The sequence below is a fragment of the Callospermophilus lateralis genome, chromosome 6 (assembly GCF_048772815.1).
Source record: "Callospermophilus lateralis isolate mCalLat2 chromosome 6, mCalLat2.hap1, whole genome shotgun sequence".
Taxonomy (NCBI): domain Eukaryota; kingdom Metazoa; phylum Chordata; class Mammalia; order Rodentia; family Sciuridae; genus Callospermophilus; species Callospermophilus lateralis.
This window is the reverse complement of record NC_135310.1, coordinates 110,779,937-110,799,822: the sequence shown is the minus strand read 5'-3', so window position 1 is coordinate 110,799,822 and position 19,886 is coordinate 110,779,937. Positions and strand designations below refer to the sequence as shown.

General features: G+C 52.8%; 1 protein-coding gene across 5 annotated transcripts; it reads left to right on the top strand.

Moving 5' to 3' along the window:
* Positions 1-598: 598 nt before the first annotated feature.
* Positions 599-14,111, top strand: Slc29a1 (solute carrier family 29 member 1 (Augustine blood group)). Of its 5 annotated transcripts, none has more exons than XM_076858640.1 (13): positions 599-760; positions 7,692-7,777; positions 9,636-9,717; positions 9,838-10,040; positions 10,121-10,260; positions 10,617-10,751; positions 10,845-10,942; positions 11,082-11,160; positions 11,595-11,719; positions 12,137-12,245; positions 12,472-12,557; positions 12,895-13,094; positions 13,443-14,111. In XM_076858640.1, the coding sequence occupies exons 2-13, from the start codon at positions 7,746-7,748 to the stop codon at positions 13,552-13,554; spliced, it is 1,401 nt and encodes a 466-aa protein (XP_076714755.1). In that variant the 5' UTR covers positions 599-760; positions 7,692-7,745; the 3' UTR covers positions 13,555-14,111. The 5 variants fall into 5 exon arrangements, with proteins under 5 accessions (XP_076714755.1, XP_076714751.1, XP_076714752.1 ...); XM_076858636.1 differs by having other exon boundaries at positions 668-851; XM_076858637.1 differs by lacking the exon at positions 599-760 and adding an exon at positions 4,260-4,337.
* Positions 14,112-19,886: the final 5,775 nt, after the last annotated feature.

Below are 19,886 nucleotides of genomic sequence, written 5' to 3'. Positions count from 1 at the left end.
CATCTCAGCTAAAGGTGGTGAGAAGCGGGAGACTTGTTTGCTAAGCGACCCTGCGGGTAGGCACTGGAGAGGGAAGGGGCAGTGTAAAAATGTAGGACTTCAAGGACCTAGAAAAAATGGGGAGGGGGAAGCCTGAAAAAAATCAATTCCTTATTCTCCCTTCCCCCAAAGGAGGCAACTGGGGATGTGTTTCGAGTAAGAGTTGTCAGGCACATTTGCATCCCAGCCTCCGGATGATTTGTTTATTGTTTCCATGCAATAATCCCATTTCCCTGAGTTTTGGGCTCTGGTTGAGAGGGTGGATAGTGATGAATACAGGTTCCTCTCGGGATCCCCATTCAATCCCTTGTCCAGAGAAGCGACACCCAGGCTGTGCACCCTCACTCCAGTAGGACTCTCCCCGCCCCAGTCGCTTTCCGACGAGGTCATCCACTCGCTCTCGCCACTCGAGAGGACGACCTGGGGGAGAGGCGGAGTAAAGGGGTCTGAGTCTCGGGTTCCCTAACCCTGTCCCTTCGGAACACTGGCTGCTCGGCCTGGGCCCACGAGCCCCTCCCACTGAGCCTCCCTCACCGCCCGCGTCCCGAAACGCTCTGCGCCCTCGAGCGGCGAACGGCGCCAGGCGGGACTGAGAGCCTGCCGCGGATCGCTGGGCGGGCGCCGCAATCGCCAGTTGCAAACCTCCCGCCCGGCGGCAAAGACCCGGTCCACCCCGGCGCGGGCAGCGCTCTGGGGCCATGGCCGTAGCCTCAGGCCGGAGGTAAGGAGGCCCGGAGGGATCCCGGATCCGCCGGCCTGGGAATTTCCGTCCTCTCTGCCAAGTCCGGATGCCCCCGCCAAAGTCTCAGCAGGTGCGCAGGGAACGGCGGCGGGGGCGGCGGGGGAGCGCGAGGCGCGCGCCGGGCAGGGGCGGGCTCTGCGCCGTTCTCACGCTGCTCCTGCAGTCTGATCCTCTATGGATTCTGAATCTGCGGTTTCTGGAAGGGAGGGTAGTTTTCTGGGAGTTTGAAGGTGACTCCCCCTCTTCCTTGATCTCAGCGATTTACAATTGCCCGAGGTCAGAGATCTGCCTAGAGCAGAAGTCGGGGGGCCTGAACAGACCCAGTGAACAAAGACTTAATTCTTCTTGAACCCCGACCTAAAACCCACCCTTTGTACACACCTGTCTTTATTTAAAAATTCGAAGTTGTATTAATCATTGATTCTTTTTATTAAATTTGGGTTTTTAAAAATTTTTTAGTTGTAGTTGGACACAATATCTTTATTTTAGTTATTTTTGTGTGGTGCTGAGGATGGAACCCAGGGCCTCCACATGCTAGGCGAGCGCTCTACCGCTGAGCCACAACCCCAGCCCTAAATTTGGTTTTTCAACATTGCACTAGGGCTATAGTGTAGCTCAATGGTGTCCCTAGTATGTTCAGGGTCATGTTCATGAACCCCAGCACACAGTTGATCTTGTCTTTTCTTTGCCTTTCTTTTCTTTCTCTCGCTTCCTCTCCTTTCTTCTTTCTTCCCTAGTACTGGGAATTGAACCAGGGGCGCTCTATCACTGAGCTACATCCCCAGCCCTTTTAATTTTTTTTATTTTGAGACAGGGCTTCTCTAAGTTGCCTAGACTGTCCTGGAACTTGCCTTCCTCCTGCCTCAGTCTCCCTAGTAGCTGGGATTACAGGCCTGCATCATTGCACCCAGCTGATACCCAACACTTTCAAACAAACCAAAATTCCACATTGCATTACAATTTATCATGATGATGATGATGATGATGATGATGATTTTGGCATCCCTTAAATTTGGTGTCTTAGGTAGCACCTCACTGTCCTCACTCTAGAACCAGCCCTGCCACAAAGGCCATGAAGACAATCACAAACACAACTGAGAACATGACACATGTTCTAGTGATACCACCCCCCCCACCCCCCCCACCCCCCCCACCCCGGGCTCAGCAAACACATTTCCAGCGAACACAGATGGCTTGTTGATGACAGCTGAGAGGACACAGGCCTGGAGAGAGAGGGCTGTGTGCTGGTGGTGAGGCATGCTTACAAGTAACCCAGGGAAGGAAGGAGTCTGGAGATGCCACAGTCCCCAGTGGAATAGGGAATAAGGTGGGGTATGGGGGTCTGAAGGACCAAAGTTCCCCTCCATTCCCTGTGACTGAGATCTGATTCCATGAAGGGAGAGAACCACAAGACTGGGCAGAGGACTGACTAATTTAGCTAGAAAATCTCCAGGCACAGACCTGTGTTAGTGGGCCTCCGAAGGCTGTCCAGCAGAGGGCGTGGACACCCAGCCACCTTCTCTGTCTGGGAAGGCCACTGTGATGGGTATGGGTCTGGCCCTGGCCCAGGCAGGGTGTGTGCCAGATAGACTTCTCTCCAACAATAATAGGCCTGGCTGTTGCCATCCCTTGAGCAGGCCAGGCCCGATGGGGATGGGGAGAGGAACCAACCTTCCTTAGTCTGGTTTCCTGGGGACCCTCACCACTTCCTCCTGTTTCCTTATACTTCCAGCCCCCTTTGCACACAACTGCAGCCACTAACCACCGAGCCTGGCTGTGCCTGGCGGATACTCTGACCACCAGTCCTGCCACCCCCACAGGGCCAGAGCCAGAAAGGAAGGTGGGAGTGAGGCAGGGGGCCAAGGAGAAGGGGAGGCAATAGCAAGGTGAGGAAGAGAGAGAGACCGGACAAACATGAGGGTAGGAACCCAAGGTTGTGTACAGACATGAGCCATCAAAAGCCAAGGGACAGTGCCTAGAAAAATACCACCCACCCCATCTTCCTACCCTCTGTTTGCTTCCTGCTGTGGGGAAGATGTGTATCATCTCCACCAGAGCTGTAAGGCTGGGGACACCTCTACCCACTGCCCTATATAAAACCCCTCCCTCCTCAGGGCCCAGGCTTTCTTGGGGAGAGGGATGATTTTGCAGTGTCCCTATGATTTTAGTACCACTAATTGTTTGATGTTATTTTTTGGTACCAGGGATTGAACCCAGGGGCGCTCAACCACTGAGCCCTTTTTTGTATTTCCTTTAGAGACAGGGTCTCAGTAAGTTGATTATAACCTTGCTAAACTGATTAGAACCTCCATAAGCTGCCAAACCTGGCTTCAAACTCTCTATTCTCCTGCCTCAGCCTCCTGAGCCGCTGGGCACCCAAGCGCTAATTGTTAATTAGTGTGTATGTCTTCTCCAGGGGACAGGCCTCTGGGGTAATTGAGGGTGGGGTAAGCAGCCTAGGTTGAATTTTCTCTCCCCAGGACAGTTCCAACCTTTGGATAGTCCTAAAGCACTGAGCACTGAGGTAGGGGTTAGAGAATGACCCCCTGATTTACTTTCCAACAAGAACAAAAAGGAATCCCTGCTCCTCCCTTGGAGGTACATGGCGGACCCCTCCTCAACAAGGACCCCATCAGCCAGGGAAGGATATGGAGCTCAGCAAGGATTCCACCTCTGACCTATATCATCTCTGGGACAATGGGATTTGTGCAGGATGTTGGGCTCTTCCTGGCTTTCTCTTCCATTCCCAGCAGTGCCTCAGTTTTCCAATGTGCTCGATTTAGAAACGGTAGATCATGAGGGGGCCCGAGGACTCTGCCTCTCTCCCCTACACAGAGACAAGAGAGAGACAGAGACACTCATCCCTTCAAGTCAGAGCTGTGGGTGGCATGATGTTTATGGACCTATGGCCATGTGTATGTGTCATGGGTAGAAAAACCCACCACCCAGGTCACAAATGATTGAGTCGTAAGGATCCCACAAGGGAGTGGGTGAAAGGGACAGAAGTCTTATTGAAACGAAAGGAGAAGGGATCTAAACTGGAAAAGGTGGGACACTGGAAAGAAAAGAGGCTCTGTGAAGTGTGGAGGCGTGGGCGGGGTTTGGGGCGGGATAACGGAACACCTCAGCTGAGCCTGGCGGATCCTGGCGGTGGGGGCGTCTGGGCCTGTGAAAAGTCCCTGGGATGGAACGAACGGGACTTTGCACAGCCTCGGCGGGGAAGGGACTAGGGACGCCTAGTGTGGAGCTGTGCCCTCCAGGCCCACACGCCTAATAACGGGCTGGGTTAGTGTGGCCCTAAGAAATAATGCGACCAGATGGCCCTGGGACGCAGGGGGTCCTGGTGCAGGCCCCGGCGCGCGCAGATCTGCTAAGCGGGAGACCCTGGGGGCGGGGGGCGGGGGGCGGGGCGAGGCCGGCGGGGTAGCGGGAGGTGGTGGCGGGCGCGGGCCGGGGGCGGGCTCAGCGGAGGGCGGGTTTGAAAGCTCTCCTGCGGGCGCGGGAAGCTGCAGAGAAAGCGCGCAGGTCTCCGCGCGGAGGAGTTCTTCTCCGGCAGGTGCGCCGAGGGCCTTGGGTGGGCGCGTGCCGGGGACGGCCGGGCGTGGGGTGGCGCGTCCAGCTTGCCACGAGGGAGGGAGGCCAGGCCAAACAGCTCCGCGGCCTGGCGACCGTCGCCGGTCCCCCGCTTCCCTGGCTTGACTCGTGCAGAGCGCGCAGCACGTGGCACACCCAGGCTGGGCGCTGGGGATTTCTGTGGGGACCACCACCAGAGTCGGGCATGTGTGGCCTGGCTCCCGGGCCTAAAAGCTGCTGTTGCCTCGTGGACCTCCACAAAACGCAGGCGAGGGGACAGTTAATCCTGGTCGATTGTCTTCAAGACATGGGAGGGGCCAGGACACCATGTTCGCAGTGAGGGGGATGGGGATGGGGGCGACGCAGATGGAGGTAGGGGAGCTGTCCCTTTAAGTATCCCTTTTATTGGCCAAATTCTTGTCCCTGACCTCCGGTTCCTGGCGCGTCCTCGTTTACTTACAGAGTAAATGAGAGACAAGGATAGCAAACGCCGGGCTTTATCCTCCGGGGAGAGCAGCGATGGGCCCTCACCCTCCTAGGGATCTCTCCCCAACCCTGTACCGACCCTTGGCTCACTCATCTCAGTAACCTCCAGACCCTTGGACTTGACCTCCTGTCTATGAGTTCTTCATGCCTGAATGTATATGTGTGATGGGATGGAGATGAGGTACCCTACCTCAGACATTCATGTCAGGCTGGGAATGATCTGGGCCCGCACTTTATTCTTCTATTTATTTATTTATATTTATAGGGGGTGACTGGGGATTGAACCCAGGGGTGTTCTACCATTGATCTTCATTCTCAGCCATTTTTTTTTTTAACAGATTTGCGCTAAATTGCCAAGGCTGGCCTCAAACTTGCTATCCTCCTGTCCCAGCCTCCCCAATAGATGGAATTATAGGCCTATTTTTTCCCTTTAATTGCAGCAGTGCCCCCCCCCCCCCAGTCTACAGGGACATCTGGGAAGCAGTCTTTATACCTCCCTGCCCAGCCGGAAAGGAACCTAGAATGAAATGAGCATTGAGTTTGAATCCTGGCTCCCCACTCATCTACTGGGTGAACTTGGGCAAGTGACCCAATATCTTTGAACCCCGGCTGGCCCATCTGCTCAGCAGAAACAAACTAGAACTAGCTTCTGGATAGTTGAGAGAAAAAGGGGATCTACAGTAGTGACTGGCCTATAGGGCACCCTGGGGAATGGAGATTTGATGTAGCACAAAGGTATGCCTGGAAGTTGGGTTAAGAGAGAGGTGTTAGGAACCTAGGGGCAGGGAGGGGCTCCGTTTTGTGGCTGCTTTCAAGACTTGACAAGCCAAGGCATGGCCCGGGGACACCAGATGGTCTGAGCTGGTATCAGATCCCTGGTTGCTGTTGGGCAAAACCTGACAAGAACAAAACACCTAAGCTGGCCAGTGGAATGTGAAGATGTGGGCAGGGGTGGAGGGGTGCCCAGTGGAATTGCAGGGCACCCAGGACTGGGGTGAGGACTGTGTAGAACAGGGGCCTGGCTGGGAAAGAGGATAAAAATAGACATTTCTCCAAGCCTAATGCACTTTGCTAAGGAGAGGGGGCTATTCTGCCAGGAGCCCTTTGTGTTGGGGTAGGGTGGAACACCGGCTCTGTGGAGGTGAGAGATGGCAGGGTCCCTCCCTGGTACAGATGAAAAACCTGAGTCCTTCCTCCACTCCAGCAGAGCTCTCTTGTCCTTATCCCTATAGAAGACATCAATACTATTGTTTGCCACTCTGTCCCCAGTGCCTAGCAACAATGCCTGGTTGCATACTGAGGTCCTTAGTAAATATTTGTTGAAAGAGGATTGGAAGAAGAAGCCCTCCACCTCCATTTGGAGGTATGCCCCCACCCCTACGACCCAGTTTTAGACTAAGGGATGAGGAAGATCTGTGGAGTCTAGAGTTTACCCAGGAAGGGGTGAAAAAGCCCATTGAGGATCTCAGAGTCCCCTGCTGTCACTGCTGTGACCTTCAGGTGCAGGGGGCTCCCCTTGCAATCTTATCTCCCCTGCAGCTCTGGGCCTTTTATCTCCTGGGTTTGCTTTTGTGCTCATAAGGCTTCTCAGAAAGAGGCCCATGAGGCCAGAGGGGTCCTCTCCTGCTTTGCCCCATACCACCTTTTTCACTCTAGGCCCTCCTTCAGGACCATGTGGACAAGGTCTGCTGCCCAGCCTGCCTTAGGACCCCCTCCTAGGGTCTGCCCAGGCTCCCTCTGTTCTCCCCTTCTGTTAGTGAGTCTTGGCAAGTGCCTGGACAGGGAGCAGAAGGCCGGCCTCCAGACAGCAGCAGACCTGGTTCCAGAGCTAGGCTCACTTGGAGGGTGGGCCAGTTCATGATGCCAGCCTGGCCTCCCAGGCCATCTAATGGAAAACTGTTTAACCTTCTGGTGCCCGGGAGCCTCCCCCTACACAAGTGAGGCACAGAGAGGAATGCCGAGGCCGATGGCTGGGAGCTTTGGGACTCAGCAGTTTGGGTCTGTGCCTGAGCCCCTACACCTCCAATCTTCCCTTTAAGGCCAATCTCAGAAAGGAGAAGAAAACAGCGGCCTAGAGTGGAACTCACAGGGGGATGGGATGACCTTTGGGCCAGTACTGGGGGTCAGAGTGGCTAGTCTGGGTTGTGAGAAGGGTCACATCCCCACACCCTTTGTGAAATATTTCCCTGGAAATCTGGCTGGGAATTAGGAAGCCTCTGGGCAGTGGTTGAAAAGAAAGGTTTAAGATGCCCCTAGGAGAGAGGCCAGTCTGGGGTGCCTTCAGTAGGGGACAGGCTCCACAAAGCCTACCCTGTCCTTGAATCCAGGGGCTCCTGGGTAAATTGACAGATCAGACTTGCGAAGTGGGCCTGGGGCCTCTGCAGATTTGTTTGGTTTTTGTTCTGTGCCTTGCTCCCCCTGCCTCTGGCTGTCCCCTCCACTTTGTTGCTGTCCTCCAGCTCACCTTCCATTGTCAGCATGGCCTCTGACCCTTCTCATCTCTTCTCTGTCTTTGACTGTCTTTCCCTCTCTTTCAATCATGCTTCCTCCTCCTTCTTTCCTGCTCTCCACCCTCCTGTTTCCCAGCTTATAAACTGCTTCGGCTGCTGGATAAAAATAGCGGTGGCAGCGGCCAGGCCGGGAGCCAGGTGGAGGCTGAGCAGCCATAGGGGCCCCATCAGGCTGGCCTGCTGGGCCAGAGGGTCTATCCGAGTGGTCCTGAGGGGCAGGACCCGGAGGGGATCCCGTGGGACTCTCCACTTGCCCGCTCTGTCTGCCTCGTCCCCTCCTCCCCACAAGAGTCTGAGGAGGGCTTGGTGGAAGCAGGGCCTCCCATTGCTTCTGCCCCCAGCAAGCGTCAGAGGGAGGGAGCCGTCAGCCAGGCGCAACTGAGAACAACAGCACTATGACCACCACCAGTCACCAGCCTCAAGACAGGTAGGTACTGGGGGCAGGGGAGGGGACCTGGGCTAAGGATCAAGGGAATGGGTCTCCAGGGGGGTGGGGGCAGTGTTCCTTGGAATTTGGAATTGCCACCACAGGGTGGCCTTCCGGCCAGGTAGCTCTGAGTCAGGTCTGCTTTGGGCTGGGAACCATGCATGTCTTGGCTGGGTGCTGGCAGGGGAGTCTGCAGGGGGGCACAAGGTGGCAGCAGCCTGTCTGGCCTGTCAGTGTTTCCAGTATTGCTCTCCAGCTAGTCCCACAGCTTCTGTCCCCTTCTGCCACCACTGGGGAGATACTTGGCAATACCCCTCATTCCAGAGCACATCTGGCAAAACCTCCCTGTCCCTCAGGACTACCCTGGGGCCTGTGCCTCAGATTACCCCACCCCACCCTGGTCCTAGATATGACCTTCCCACTTCTGGAGCCTGTGAACTCCCTCAAGTTAGAGCTGCCGTAGCAATGAGGAAGAGTTTTGGAGGGAGAGACTGTATGGGTTCGAGCTCTACAGTGGTTTGGGACATGACAGTGTTGATGAAGCCCTGCCACACTTTGGCCAGGCTTCAGGCTGTCCTTTACTCTGCTTCGGGCCACCACACCCCTCCTCACATTTCCTCTGCCTACCTTCTTTTCTTTCTGCACCAGAGTTTATGGAACCAGGCCACTTTGTGGGGTCTTTTAACTTGGTCTCTTGGAGACCGTTTCCCCACCTGTGAAACAGATAAGAATATCCACTTCACAGGGCTGTTTGGAGGGAAGAGAACTGAAGTACAGGCCCAGGTGCTTCCTCTCCTTCCCAGGCAGCACGGTGCCCCAGCCTGGCCCCCTCTTTTGCGGTGGTTCCCTGAAGCCCTCTCCCCTCTTCATCACCTGTCTTCCCACCCCACCTCTGACCCTCTGTCCTGTATGACCTTGCCTGGGAGTTTTGCCCTTCATTATGGGCCTCCAGATCAACCCTTTAGCATGTTTACTTCAAGGGGGATATGAAGGCTTTGGGGACTGCATTTGTCATAGCTCAGATCTATCTATTTGGGGCACTCACCAAGACCCTCTCCATATGAGGTGTGTGATGTTCCCCTTCCCCGTGGCCAGTCCTCCTCCTCAGTGCCTTGGGTCAACTCTGAAGAATGTGAGTCTTGGCTGCTGGGAGGGTATGACACACATATCTGGAGATAGCCATGGGCCTTAGTGACCCTGGTGCACCAGGTTGCTAAGCTTGTAGGTAAGGCCTACATAATTAAATACTGGCCTGGCTGGAGCCGGGTGGCCTTTATTTATACCGGGCCCAGATGACTGTCTAGATGACGTCCAGTGGCTGCAGACCTCTTGGCCTGCCTTTGGTAGTATGACCTATAAAACCAGTTCTGTCTGGACCAGGGGGGAAAAAAAAAAACAGCAGTAGCTCTCTCCTTCCCTGCCTCCCAGGCACCCCACCCTCCTGTTCTGCTAGATCCAGAATGGTCTGGGAGCTTCTTGACCTCAGAATCCTCTTTGGGGAACCATACAGTTCCTGCCTAGATGCACAATCACTTCCAGACAGCCAGCCTGGTGGGAGCAGAAGACTCCTTGCTGTTTGTTTTCTCACTCACCCGCCCACCCCAGCCCTCAGCAGGATTTTCAAAACCATCTCCGGATATGTGGGTCACACTGGTTCCCAGCCTGCAGGATCCCCTGAGTGTTTGAAGGCTGAGAACCAAGGTCCTATCTGCCATGCCATTCAGTCCTGGGTCCCTGGATTCCACATATTCCCTGGGAGAACTGAAGAGATTGAGGGCAGGGAGGAAGGGGTCTCAGGTTGACCTGGAAGGGTGGGTAGGATGGCGGGTCACTTGGCTTCTCTTTCCTCCCATCCCAGATACAAAGCTGTCTGGCTTATCTTCTTCATGCTGGGCTTAGGGACACTGCTCCCCTGGAATTTTTTCATGACAGCCACTAAGGTGAGACAGGGGGAACTGGGTTCCATGGGGGCATGTCCTCTGGGCTTCCAGGGCCTGGGTATGTGCATTTGGGCATAGGAAGGGACAGAGGTTTCAACATTTTATCTGCAACCCTTGCAGTATTTCACAAACCGCCTGGACATGTCTCAGAATGTGTCCTTGAATGCTGCTGTATTGAGCAAGGACATACAGGACCCAGCTGTCCCCACAGCACCCTTACCAGAACAGAGGTCTCTCAGTGCCATCTTCAACAATGTCATGACCTTGTGTGCCATGCTGCCACTGCTGCTCTTCTCCTGCCTTAACTCCTTCTTGCATCAGAGGTGAGTACCTACCTCTGCCCCAGTGCTGCCATTACTGCCTCCTGCCCACCCCTCATTGCTACCCGGGGCCTCTCCTGCAGGATCCCCCAGTCTGTACGGATCCTAGGCAGCCTAGTGGCCATCCTGCTGGTATTCCTGGTCACTGCCATCCTGGTGAAGGTGCAGCTGGATGCTCTGCCCTTCTTCGTCTTCACCATGATCAAGATCATACTGATTAATTGTAAGCTTGGGCCGGGAGCGGACGAATGTCATGAGCAGTTGGGGTTCAAAGGCTTGAACCTGCCTGGGCTGGGCTGGGTGTGAGGCAGAGAGAAGCTCAGCATCAAACCTCACTGGGAGGGGCTGGGGTTGTGGCTCAGCAGTAGAGGCTCACCTAGCACGTGTGGGGCGCTGGGTTCGATCCTCAGCACCACATAAAAATTTTAAAAAATAAAGGTATTGTGTTCAAAGGTATTTTGTTCAACTAAAAAAAAAAAGCTTCACTGGTAGTAAGCAGGAATCACAGGGCCTTATTTTCCTTTGGACCCTTGACTGCCAGCCCCACCATCCCTTGCTGATACTCATCCTGTTCCCCAGCATTTGGCGCCATCCTGCAGGGCAGCCTGTTCGGTCTGGCTGGCCTCCTGCCCGCCAGCTACACAGCCCCCATCATGAGTGGCCAGGGCCTGGCAGGCCTCTTCGCCTCAGTGGCCATGATCTGCGCCATTGCCAGTGAGTTCTAACGTTCACCTGCCTACTGCCCTGGGGGGGTGTGGGGGAGAAGGGATGGGGCCTCTCTCTGATCACAGACCTTGTCTATCCCAGGTGGCTCAGAGCTGTCAGAAAGTGCCTTTGGCTATTTTATCACAGCCTGTGTGGTTGTCATTTTGGCCATCATCTGTTACCTGGGTCTGCCCAGGCTGGTGAGCAAATGGAGGGATCTGGGGTTTGGTGGATGGGGAGGTTCAGGGTCTAGACCAAGAGTCTGGAACTGAAACTGGGGGGAGGCAGGAGATCCAGCAGTGCCTCTGACTCTGCCTCCCTGTCTCCCTTGCTCGATAGGAGTTCTACCGCTACTACCAGCAACTCAAGCTTGAGGGGCCTGGGGAGCAGGAAACCAAGTTGGACCTCATCAGTAAAGGTCTCATAGCCAAAGGAAGCAGCGGGGGAGGGCGGCATGCCAGGCAGGAGCAGCATGAACATGAGCAGAGGGGACAAGAATGGACACACTGTATTAGCTGGCAGCCATGAGCCAGTGGAGGACAGAGCAACCAGGGGTGGAGGTAGGGGACCGTAGGAAATGAGGGCTGGGAATGTTAAAATGTGGGGAGATCCTATGACCCTGATGCCCCAGGCATGTGGACTGAAGGCGCTAGGAAGCAGTTTCTGATTTGGGGTAGGGAGTCACATGACCTGAAGGCCCTGGGAATGGTCAATCCCTGGGTGGGGGGCTCAAGCCTTGGGAATTTAGAAGGGAGGTCTTAGCTAAGAGTTAGGGTACGGCTATGGTCCAGGTAAAGCTACGTCCACTGTAGCTAACCCTGTCTTTTCCTCCATCCTTCCCACAACTCGAAGATTCTTCTACAACCTGTCACCTGCCAGGAGAGGAGCCAAGAGTGAACAAAGAAGAGTCTGGGGTCTCAACCCCCAACTCTCAGGCTACCAGCAGAAACCCCTCTATTAGAGCCATCCTCAAAAATGTATGTGGGGCAGGGCATCTTACCCTCTGTCCCTCACCTCTTTTCTTTCTTTTTGCTCCCTCCCTCTCCCTTTCCTCTAGTTCCCTTTTTGACCCGAGACTTGTCACATTCCTGGATTCTTTCTTATATGTGCACATGTGCATGTGTATTTTCTTGGTTCTTTAATGCAAACCACCATGAAGACAGGGATCCAGAGAAGCCAGGTGTGTGGTGGGTCACACTCAATCCCAATGACTTTGGAGGCTAAAGCAGGAGGATCACAAGTTCAAGGCCACCCTCAGAAACTTAGCAAGACCCCGAATAAAAATAAAGGATAAAAAGGGTTGGGGGATGTAGCTCAGTGGCAGAGTGTCCATGGGTTCAATCCCCAAAACCAAAAAAAGAAAAAGATGGCTGAATCTTATTCCTTTTCTCTAGATCTCAGTCCTGGCCCTCTCTGTCTGCTTCAACTTCACGGTCACCATTGGGTTATTCCCTGCTGTGACTGCTGAGGTCAAATCCAGCATCGCAGGCACCAGCACCTGGGGTAAGGACACTGCAGCTTCCCAGCACATAGGGTCTCAGGCAGGACTGGGAATGAAGTTGAGCGAGCCTGGATTGCCTTCTACCCAGGCAGACCTTTCTGGGTCCATTTGTCCTTCCCTGCGCTGGAAGCATCTTTTCTTTCTGTATGGTTGGGGAAGGCGAGGGCCAGTGAGGGCCGGAGTTGCTTGTCTGTTTCTCTTCCCTTACTCCTCCCCCTCCTCTTCCAGGAGATTACTTCATTCCTGTGTCCTGTTTCTTGACTTTCAATATCTTTGACTGGTTGGGCCGGAGCCTCACAGCTGTTTTCATGTGGGTAAGTGGAGGAAGGGATATTGGTCCCCTGTGGGAAAAAGGAGTCCAGCCTGAGACCCAGAAAGGGGGCCTTTTTTTTTTTTTAAAGATCCAGACATAATTTACATATAATTAAGTGTATAAGTCTTACGTGTACAACTTAACGTGTGTGTGTGTGTGTGTGTGTGTGTGTGTGTGCACCTACCCAAATCAAGTTGTAGAACATCCCAGCACTCCACAGGGCGCTCCTGATCAATGTCCCCCTAAAGGTAACCAGGCTTAGCGGCCAGTCCAGTCCCCAGGGTCTCTAAATGGAACCCAGGGCTCAGCCTGGCTGAGGCACTGCCCTATCCCTGCAGCCTGGGAAGGACAGCTGCTGGCTGCCGAGCCTGGTGGTCGCGCGGCTGGTGTTTGTGCCACTGCTACTGCTGTGTAACGTCCATCCCCGTCGCTACTTGGCTGTGGTCTTCAAGCATGACGCCTGGTACATCTTCTTCGTGGCCGCCTTCGCCTTCTCCAACGGCTACCTCGCTAGCCTCTGCATGTGCTTCGGGCCCAAGTGAGTGGGACCAGGCATTTGTCAGGATCTAGAGCTCCAAGCAGGGACCCTCAGTAGAGAGAAAGAGGGCAAAAGGAGACTTTCTGGTGCTGAAGCTGATGGCTGCAGGGGAGGGGCTCGAGAGCCGTGGTAAAGGCTGGGGTGCCCGGGCTGCATAGGTGGAGCTGTGGGAAGGACCTGTTGGGGCAGCATGGAAAACACCCCCCCAGTACACAGTCCTCAAAGAGGCAGAAATAGGTTGGGGTTAGGAAAGGAGGACAGATTGGTCTCCCTACCCCAGATACTGGGGACTGTGGCTGGGGCCGGGCTGGGCAGTCAGCCCTGGGTCGTCTTCCTTCCCTCCTTTAGGAAAGTAAAGCCAGCTGAGGCGGAGACTGCGGGAGCCATCATGACCTTCTTTTTGAGTCTGGGCCTGGCGCTGGGGGCTGTCCTCTCCTTCCTGCTTCGGGCAATTGTGTAACCATGGATGGACAGAAGGACTGCACTGCTGGCCTGCCTCCTGCCCCTTTTGCCAAGGATGAGCAGGGTAGTCTGAAGGTTTTCTCTTCTTTTAAAGCCAACTTCTGCTTTCTTATGCCCTGTGTGGGGCCTAGATGTCCAGGCCCTGGGGAGGAAGCCTCTGATGGACACTGAGGACACTGAGAACACTGGGCTTGAGGGTCAGACAGGAGGGGAATGGCCTCTGACTGATGGCTGACTGGTCCCTGCAAGGCAGGTGAGGCTCCTGGGCTCAGAGAGCGTGTATAAGTGTTTTGTTTCTATCTGCCTACACCAGGGGTGGCTGGGGGGCCAGGACTGACCGTTGTATGGTCTGATCTGGTATTTCCCCTCCCTCCTTTCTTCCCACGTGCTTCCTCCCCTTTCTCCCTGCCCCTTTCCCCTGCCCTTCACCCACCCCTACCCATCATGCACACTATATTAGATGCTATTTTACTGCCTTTTTTTTATATACTCAACAGAAACCAGGTGCCTTCAGAGGCTCTCTGATTAAATTAAAAAATATATTTTTTTTTCCTCTCTGTGCCTCCCTGTGTCCTCAGGCGACAGCTTAATGCCTTGGCATGGTAGAAGATAGGAAGTATGGGTCTGGAGGGATGAGCAGGACCCAGCTGTAGGCCTGAGGGGTTGGGCCTCAGAGGAGCTGTAGTGCCCCCTGCTGGGCCCACAGGGGAGGGACAGGCCTCCAGCCAGGACACCCGAACTGTGGCCCAGACAGAAAAGCCAAGGTTTTTCTTTGTTGCTTCATTTCTCCTTTCACAAGGCTGGAGACAGAGACAGCTTCTTGTCTTTTCTTGGTCTTAACTGCTACCCACCCCCCCAACTCTGTCCTTAGTCCCTGCAATGAACTCTGAAAAACTGGCCAGCTCCACCCCCAGCTCTTGGCGGCACTCCTACATCACTGGGCAGGAAGAGGCTGAGGCCTGAGGGTTCTCCCCTGCCTGGCACCCAGCCCTGACACCAAAAGCTCGGCCTGCCAGACTTCCTGGGGAACAAGGAGCCTATGTGTCCCTCATATTGAAGCTGGACTTCTTCCTTCTCAGCCCAAACTCTAGCCTAAAGAGGGGTGGTTTGGAATGGGACTGTGAGAGTCTCAGTGAAGGGGTCCTCACCACTGAGACCCCTGCCCAAGAATGACTGCCTGGCTAGAGGGAAGTGCAGTCCTCTAGTCATGGTGACCCTCCAGCCCCAACACTTGGGTATGAGTCTCAGAAAGGCAGGAGGTTTTGCTGCCCTGCCTGGGCTGTCTGTTCACTGATCTCTGACCAGCACATTGCTACTGAGTTGGCACCTTTGGCAGAACTTCCTCCCTTACGGGAGTTTTTTTTAATTGAAGGCTTCAGGCCTCAATAAATTCTGTTAGCTTATTTTTCACTCTTCCATGAGCTCAAGCCCTAATGGGGTTGTTAAGTATACCATCGTAGTGGGAATTGAAGTCCAGGTGCTAATTTGTCAAACTAGAGTATATATCTGAGGTGAAGGTAGACAAGGTCTTCCTTCCAATCTGGTTCAAGCTGCCGATTGCTTAGGATTCTTCCTCCTGATGTGATGTACCTGATGTGATGCAAACTGAAGCTGCAGACCTGAGATCTTTCTCCTCTGCTTGCCCTCAGGCCTCCCTGCCTTCCCCATTGTACCCAAACCCCAGATCCCTATTGGATCCCTAATGGATCTTCCTTAAGGCCAGCCCCTCCCCCCACCACCTGTATTTCTCCAAGAGGACCCTTTACCACTTCCCTACCTGGCCTTTTGGGACCAACTCCCAGGTCTTCTCTGATCCATCCCAAATGTGGCCACAAGAATAATCTAAGGCCAGGCATGGTGGTGCATACCTGTAATCCAAGCTACTGGGGAGGTTGAGTCAGGAAGATCACAAGTTCAAGGCCAGCCTTGGCAATTTAATGAGACCCTGTCTCAAAATTTAAAAAGGTAGTTCAGAGTTACAGTGTTCCTGGGTTCACTTCCTGGTACTAACCAAAAAAAAAAAAAAAAAAAAAGAAGAAAGAAAAAAGAATCTGAAAACCAATTTAGGGGTATGTTCATTCCTTGCTCTGGAGCATGTACCTATCTCACCATTATGTTTTTATCTTTTTTCTCCCTGCTACTGGGGATTGAACACAAGCCTTGTGTTTGCTGGACAAGTGCTCTATCACTGAGCTACATCCCTAGCCTTCATTTTGAGCAGGGTCTTACTGAGTTGCCCAGGCTGACCTTGAATTTGGTTTCTTCCTGCCTCAGCCTCCCACATAGCTGAGAATTTAGACACATACCATAATGGCTTATGTACTTTTCTTTGTCCAGCTACAAGACCACCATGTTTTTGAAGTTAGGTCTGTTTGACTCATGTTTTGGCTTTTCAGTTTCAAAATGCGGTGCCTAGCTCCCAGAGGTACTTGGGAAATTTTGCTGCACTGCATCTGCTTGTGTCCCTGTGATATCTGTTGTTCCATCATCTCCACATGCCTGACTCCAGCTATGTGGTGGTGCTCATCGTCCATGCCCTGGCATGTTATGTAGGTTCCTCCCAATCCCAGCAATGGTTCAAATAAAGAAAAGGCTACACCCATTTTCTGTACTTAAACTGATGTTAAAGGAAATTACTGGAATATCTTTTCTGAAAAGAAAATCTTAATGTAAATGCCAAAATTGGCAACTAGGTGCAGTGTCAGATTCTGACCACAAGTGGGCACTCTGCAAGCAACACTACACTGGGGGAGCCTGGTAGTAGGAAGAGAGGTGCTGTTGGCTCTCACCACTTTCCTCTCTGTTTCCAAGAGGAAGGGAGGGCAGAGCTGGAAAATCTGCCAGGTATCCCTTCCTGCCATGACTTGATACTGCCCATCACCTGACATTTCTGCTCCAAATGGTCTGTCATCCTTCCTAGGGGCTGCCACTGCTACACAGAAATGTCTCTTTTTAGTCTTATGGTGAAATGTTGAGGCCTTGAACACTCTTGAAAAACTGAGCTCTTGAAAATAGAAATGAAGCCTGAGGTCTAACCAACAATTTGGAATATATGTTTATTTTTTGAGAAGAATGTGGAAAGAGCATGGTGTAGGTGAGTATGAGGGGTGGAATGATAGGGGACCCCTAATTCTTGGGAAAACAAAACCCAAATTGTTCTCAGGGTTAAACTATAATAGTAATTCAAAATGAACCTGAGCAGAGAAATGCAGAGTCACTTTTAAAGAGACAGTACTGCTGTCTGGCCTGTTGGCCCCTCCTGAAACCTGAGTCCACATACAGGAAGAGTGGCTGTCTTTTGGAGGGGCCAGCCAGCAGATCTGATAGAGGCCAGATTGGCAGTGTCCATGCAGGTCCTGGGGGGTTGTCTGGTTCCTGGGATGCATTGGCACTGAGCATAGAGATGGGCAGAGTTCCAACCCAATCCATCAGTGGCCTTGTGTCCTGGCTGGTTCCTGCAGCCTGTCCACATGAACTGGCCTTTGCTTGGTGCTCTCAGGCCTGGCTGTGTCCACTCAACCCTCTCTAGCCTTGGCTGTGTTGTGCTCCCTGCAAAGGGACAAGTTGGCGTTCCAGCTCCAGGCTGCTGTGAGTGCTAAGTGGGTGAGTGGGTCAGAGTGGCCCATGAAGGCCTCTGCCCAAGAAGCTGCCCTCTCCTAGGCCTTTTGCCAAAGAAAAGGGCCATCATGTTTGGATTCAGAGCCTGGGATTCTGTTCTGGGCCTGCCACGCATTTTCTGTGGCTCTGGCTCCTTTCCTTAAAAGGGGAGGTCGGTATATGAATGGACTTGTTAAGGAAACAGAATCTAGATATAGGAGATGAGGTCCCCAGAGCCACAAGGTGCCATGGTCACTAGGATAAGCCTAAGCATGGCGGGGTCTCTTGTCTAGGCCACTCTGCTCTTCCCCCGTGCCATTCATTCCCCCCTTCCACACTTCCAGGACCTTGGAGCTTGAGAATCAAGCCATTCTTCCCCAGCCTAGCCATTTCCTGCGTGAACTACCGCCTGAGGGCTGCTTGCCTCGGGACAGCTGGGAAACCTCACTGCACGTTTGGGGCCTGAAGCAGGGTGGGGGTGGGAACAGCCCGATCAACGCCCCGCCCCTCGGGGAGGGGTGGGGATGACGTCATCCAGCGCGCAGGTGACTAGAGGGCAGCCCACGCGCTCCTGCTCCTCTGGGCTGTTGAACCTCACCCTTTCCGTCTCGTAGCCACTCGTGTGTAAAGCAGGAATAGTGACACTTGCCCCCCCTGCGGGCGTGGGATTGTGAGAGTCCACTCAGATGTGAGTCGCAGCGTCGCTTTCACCACGGCTCTGTACTCTGGCGCATTGTTTCACCTGCTCCCCCAATAGCCCTATAAAGTGCTGACTAGTGCTATGTCCATTTTACTCTGGAAAACCAAGTTTGAAAGGTTGAAGGATGAAAAAAAACTAAACTGAATCAATCTGTCTCCTTGCGCTCCCCATCCCCCAACGAATTACCAGGCAGCAAAGGAGACAAAAAGACACAAGGGATCCATCGCATGGCACCATACTGCAGGTGTGGTCTGCTACCTCCCATCTCTGAAACATCCCAGAGAGTCGAGTCCATTCACATTCCCAGGAGTCCCAAGCCTCCAGGATACTGAACTTTCATGGTAGCCTTCCAGATGATACCAACAAAGCCACTGATGTCTAACCTCACCCCCACACCCAGATTTCCTCATCACCCAGCAGCACTGTCACAGCCCTACTTGTCCCTTATCTGAGTGGAAGTGAACCAGTCAGGCACGGGTCCAGTGAAGAGTTGAGAAATACAGTTAGTTGAGACCTACATATTGAAAAGGTGTGCTGGCTGCCTGAGACAGGACAGGTGACAGGTAGAACATTAAGTAGGTCAGGATTGTTTGTGGGGCCACCTGCCTTTGTGCCTTCCCCTGAGGCAATCTGAGACAAACAGATTGGGGTAATGTTTTACCTTCTTACTCAAATGGGGGCCTGGAACACTGAACAAAGCCCAAGACAAACCTTGGGCTGGCTGGCAGTGGCAGGCAGGCAAGACTTAGTCACAACCCTTGGGCCCTTGAAAAGGTGAGACACAGTCACATGTGTATTAATAGAGCAGATTACCAAAGATGCCTGGTTTGTAATTCAAGAATGGCTCCGCATTGCCCTAAGTGATTTTGTTCTTGTCCTTGACATTAGCCATCAGCTTGATGGTGCCTAGCCCTACCAGTCCAGCCCAGGCCTCTCCATGTGTCCCTTTGCCTGCAGACCTCTCTCTTTGGTGTCCCACAACCTGTCTAAAACAGGCATCCTCACTCCTCCAATCCAGAGGTGTGCTCCCAGCCCCAGCCCCACATTATCCCTCTTCCTCTCCTCCTCCCACCTCTGCCTCCTCTCGCTGTCTTCAGCCACTCCTCCAAGATTTGTTCTGTGCAAACTTCAGACATTTTTTTGTGTTGGTTATTTTGAACAACACAGTGCATTTGATTTAATACATTGAACCCAATAACAAGATAGTATCTATTTTTTTCTCAAGGATTTACAAGTACTAACCATATTCAAGGTAACAAATCAAGTCTCAAAACAAAAGAGCCAGTATAACATTCATACACATTGTCTACTACATAAAGGATAATGTAAAAAATTGGAAATTTAAAACACTTCTACACTGATCAAAGAAGATACCAGAAAATCTTTAAAACTGAATCATAATAAATACTATGCAATATATTGAATTTTGTGGGGTGTGGCTAATATAATTCTTGAGAAATATGTACCCTTAAATCCTTATGTTAGAAAGGAGGAAAGGCTAAATTTAAATGCACTAAGTATTAAAGTTGGAAAATAGAGAACAATGGAACTAGTCCAAAATAAGTAGGAGCAGAGAACTGTGGTATGGCTCAGTGGCAGAAGGTTTGCCTAGCAGGCATTAGGCCCTATGTTTGATTCCCAGCACCAAGAAAACAAAAACAAAAAACTTTCCAGAAACATCCAAACCAGGCCAGGCACAGTAGTGCATACCTATAATCCCAGTGGCTCAGGAGGCTGAGGCAGGAAGAGCATGAGTTCAAAGCCAGTTCAGTAAAAAGTGTGGTGCTAAGCAACTCAGTGAGACCTGTCTCTAAATAAAATACAAAAGTCGGCTGGGGATGTGGTCAAGTGCACATGAGTTCAATCCTGGTACCCACCCCCACACACAAAAAGAGAAACATTCAAACCAGGTGTGTGATAGCACACACAGTCCCAGCTATTCAGGAAGCTAAGCCTGAGAATGAATTCAAGACCAGCTTTGACAAGAGTGGTGAGATCCTGTCTTGAAAAAAAGAAAAAAAGTAATATCTAGA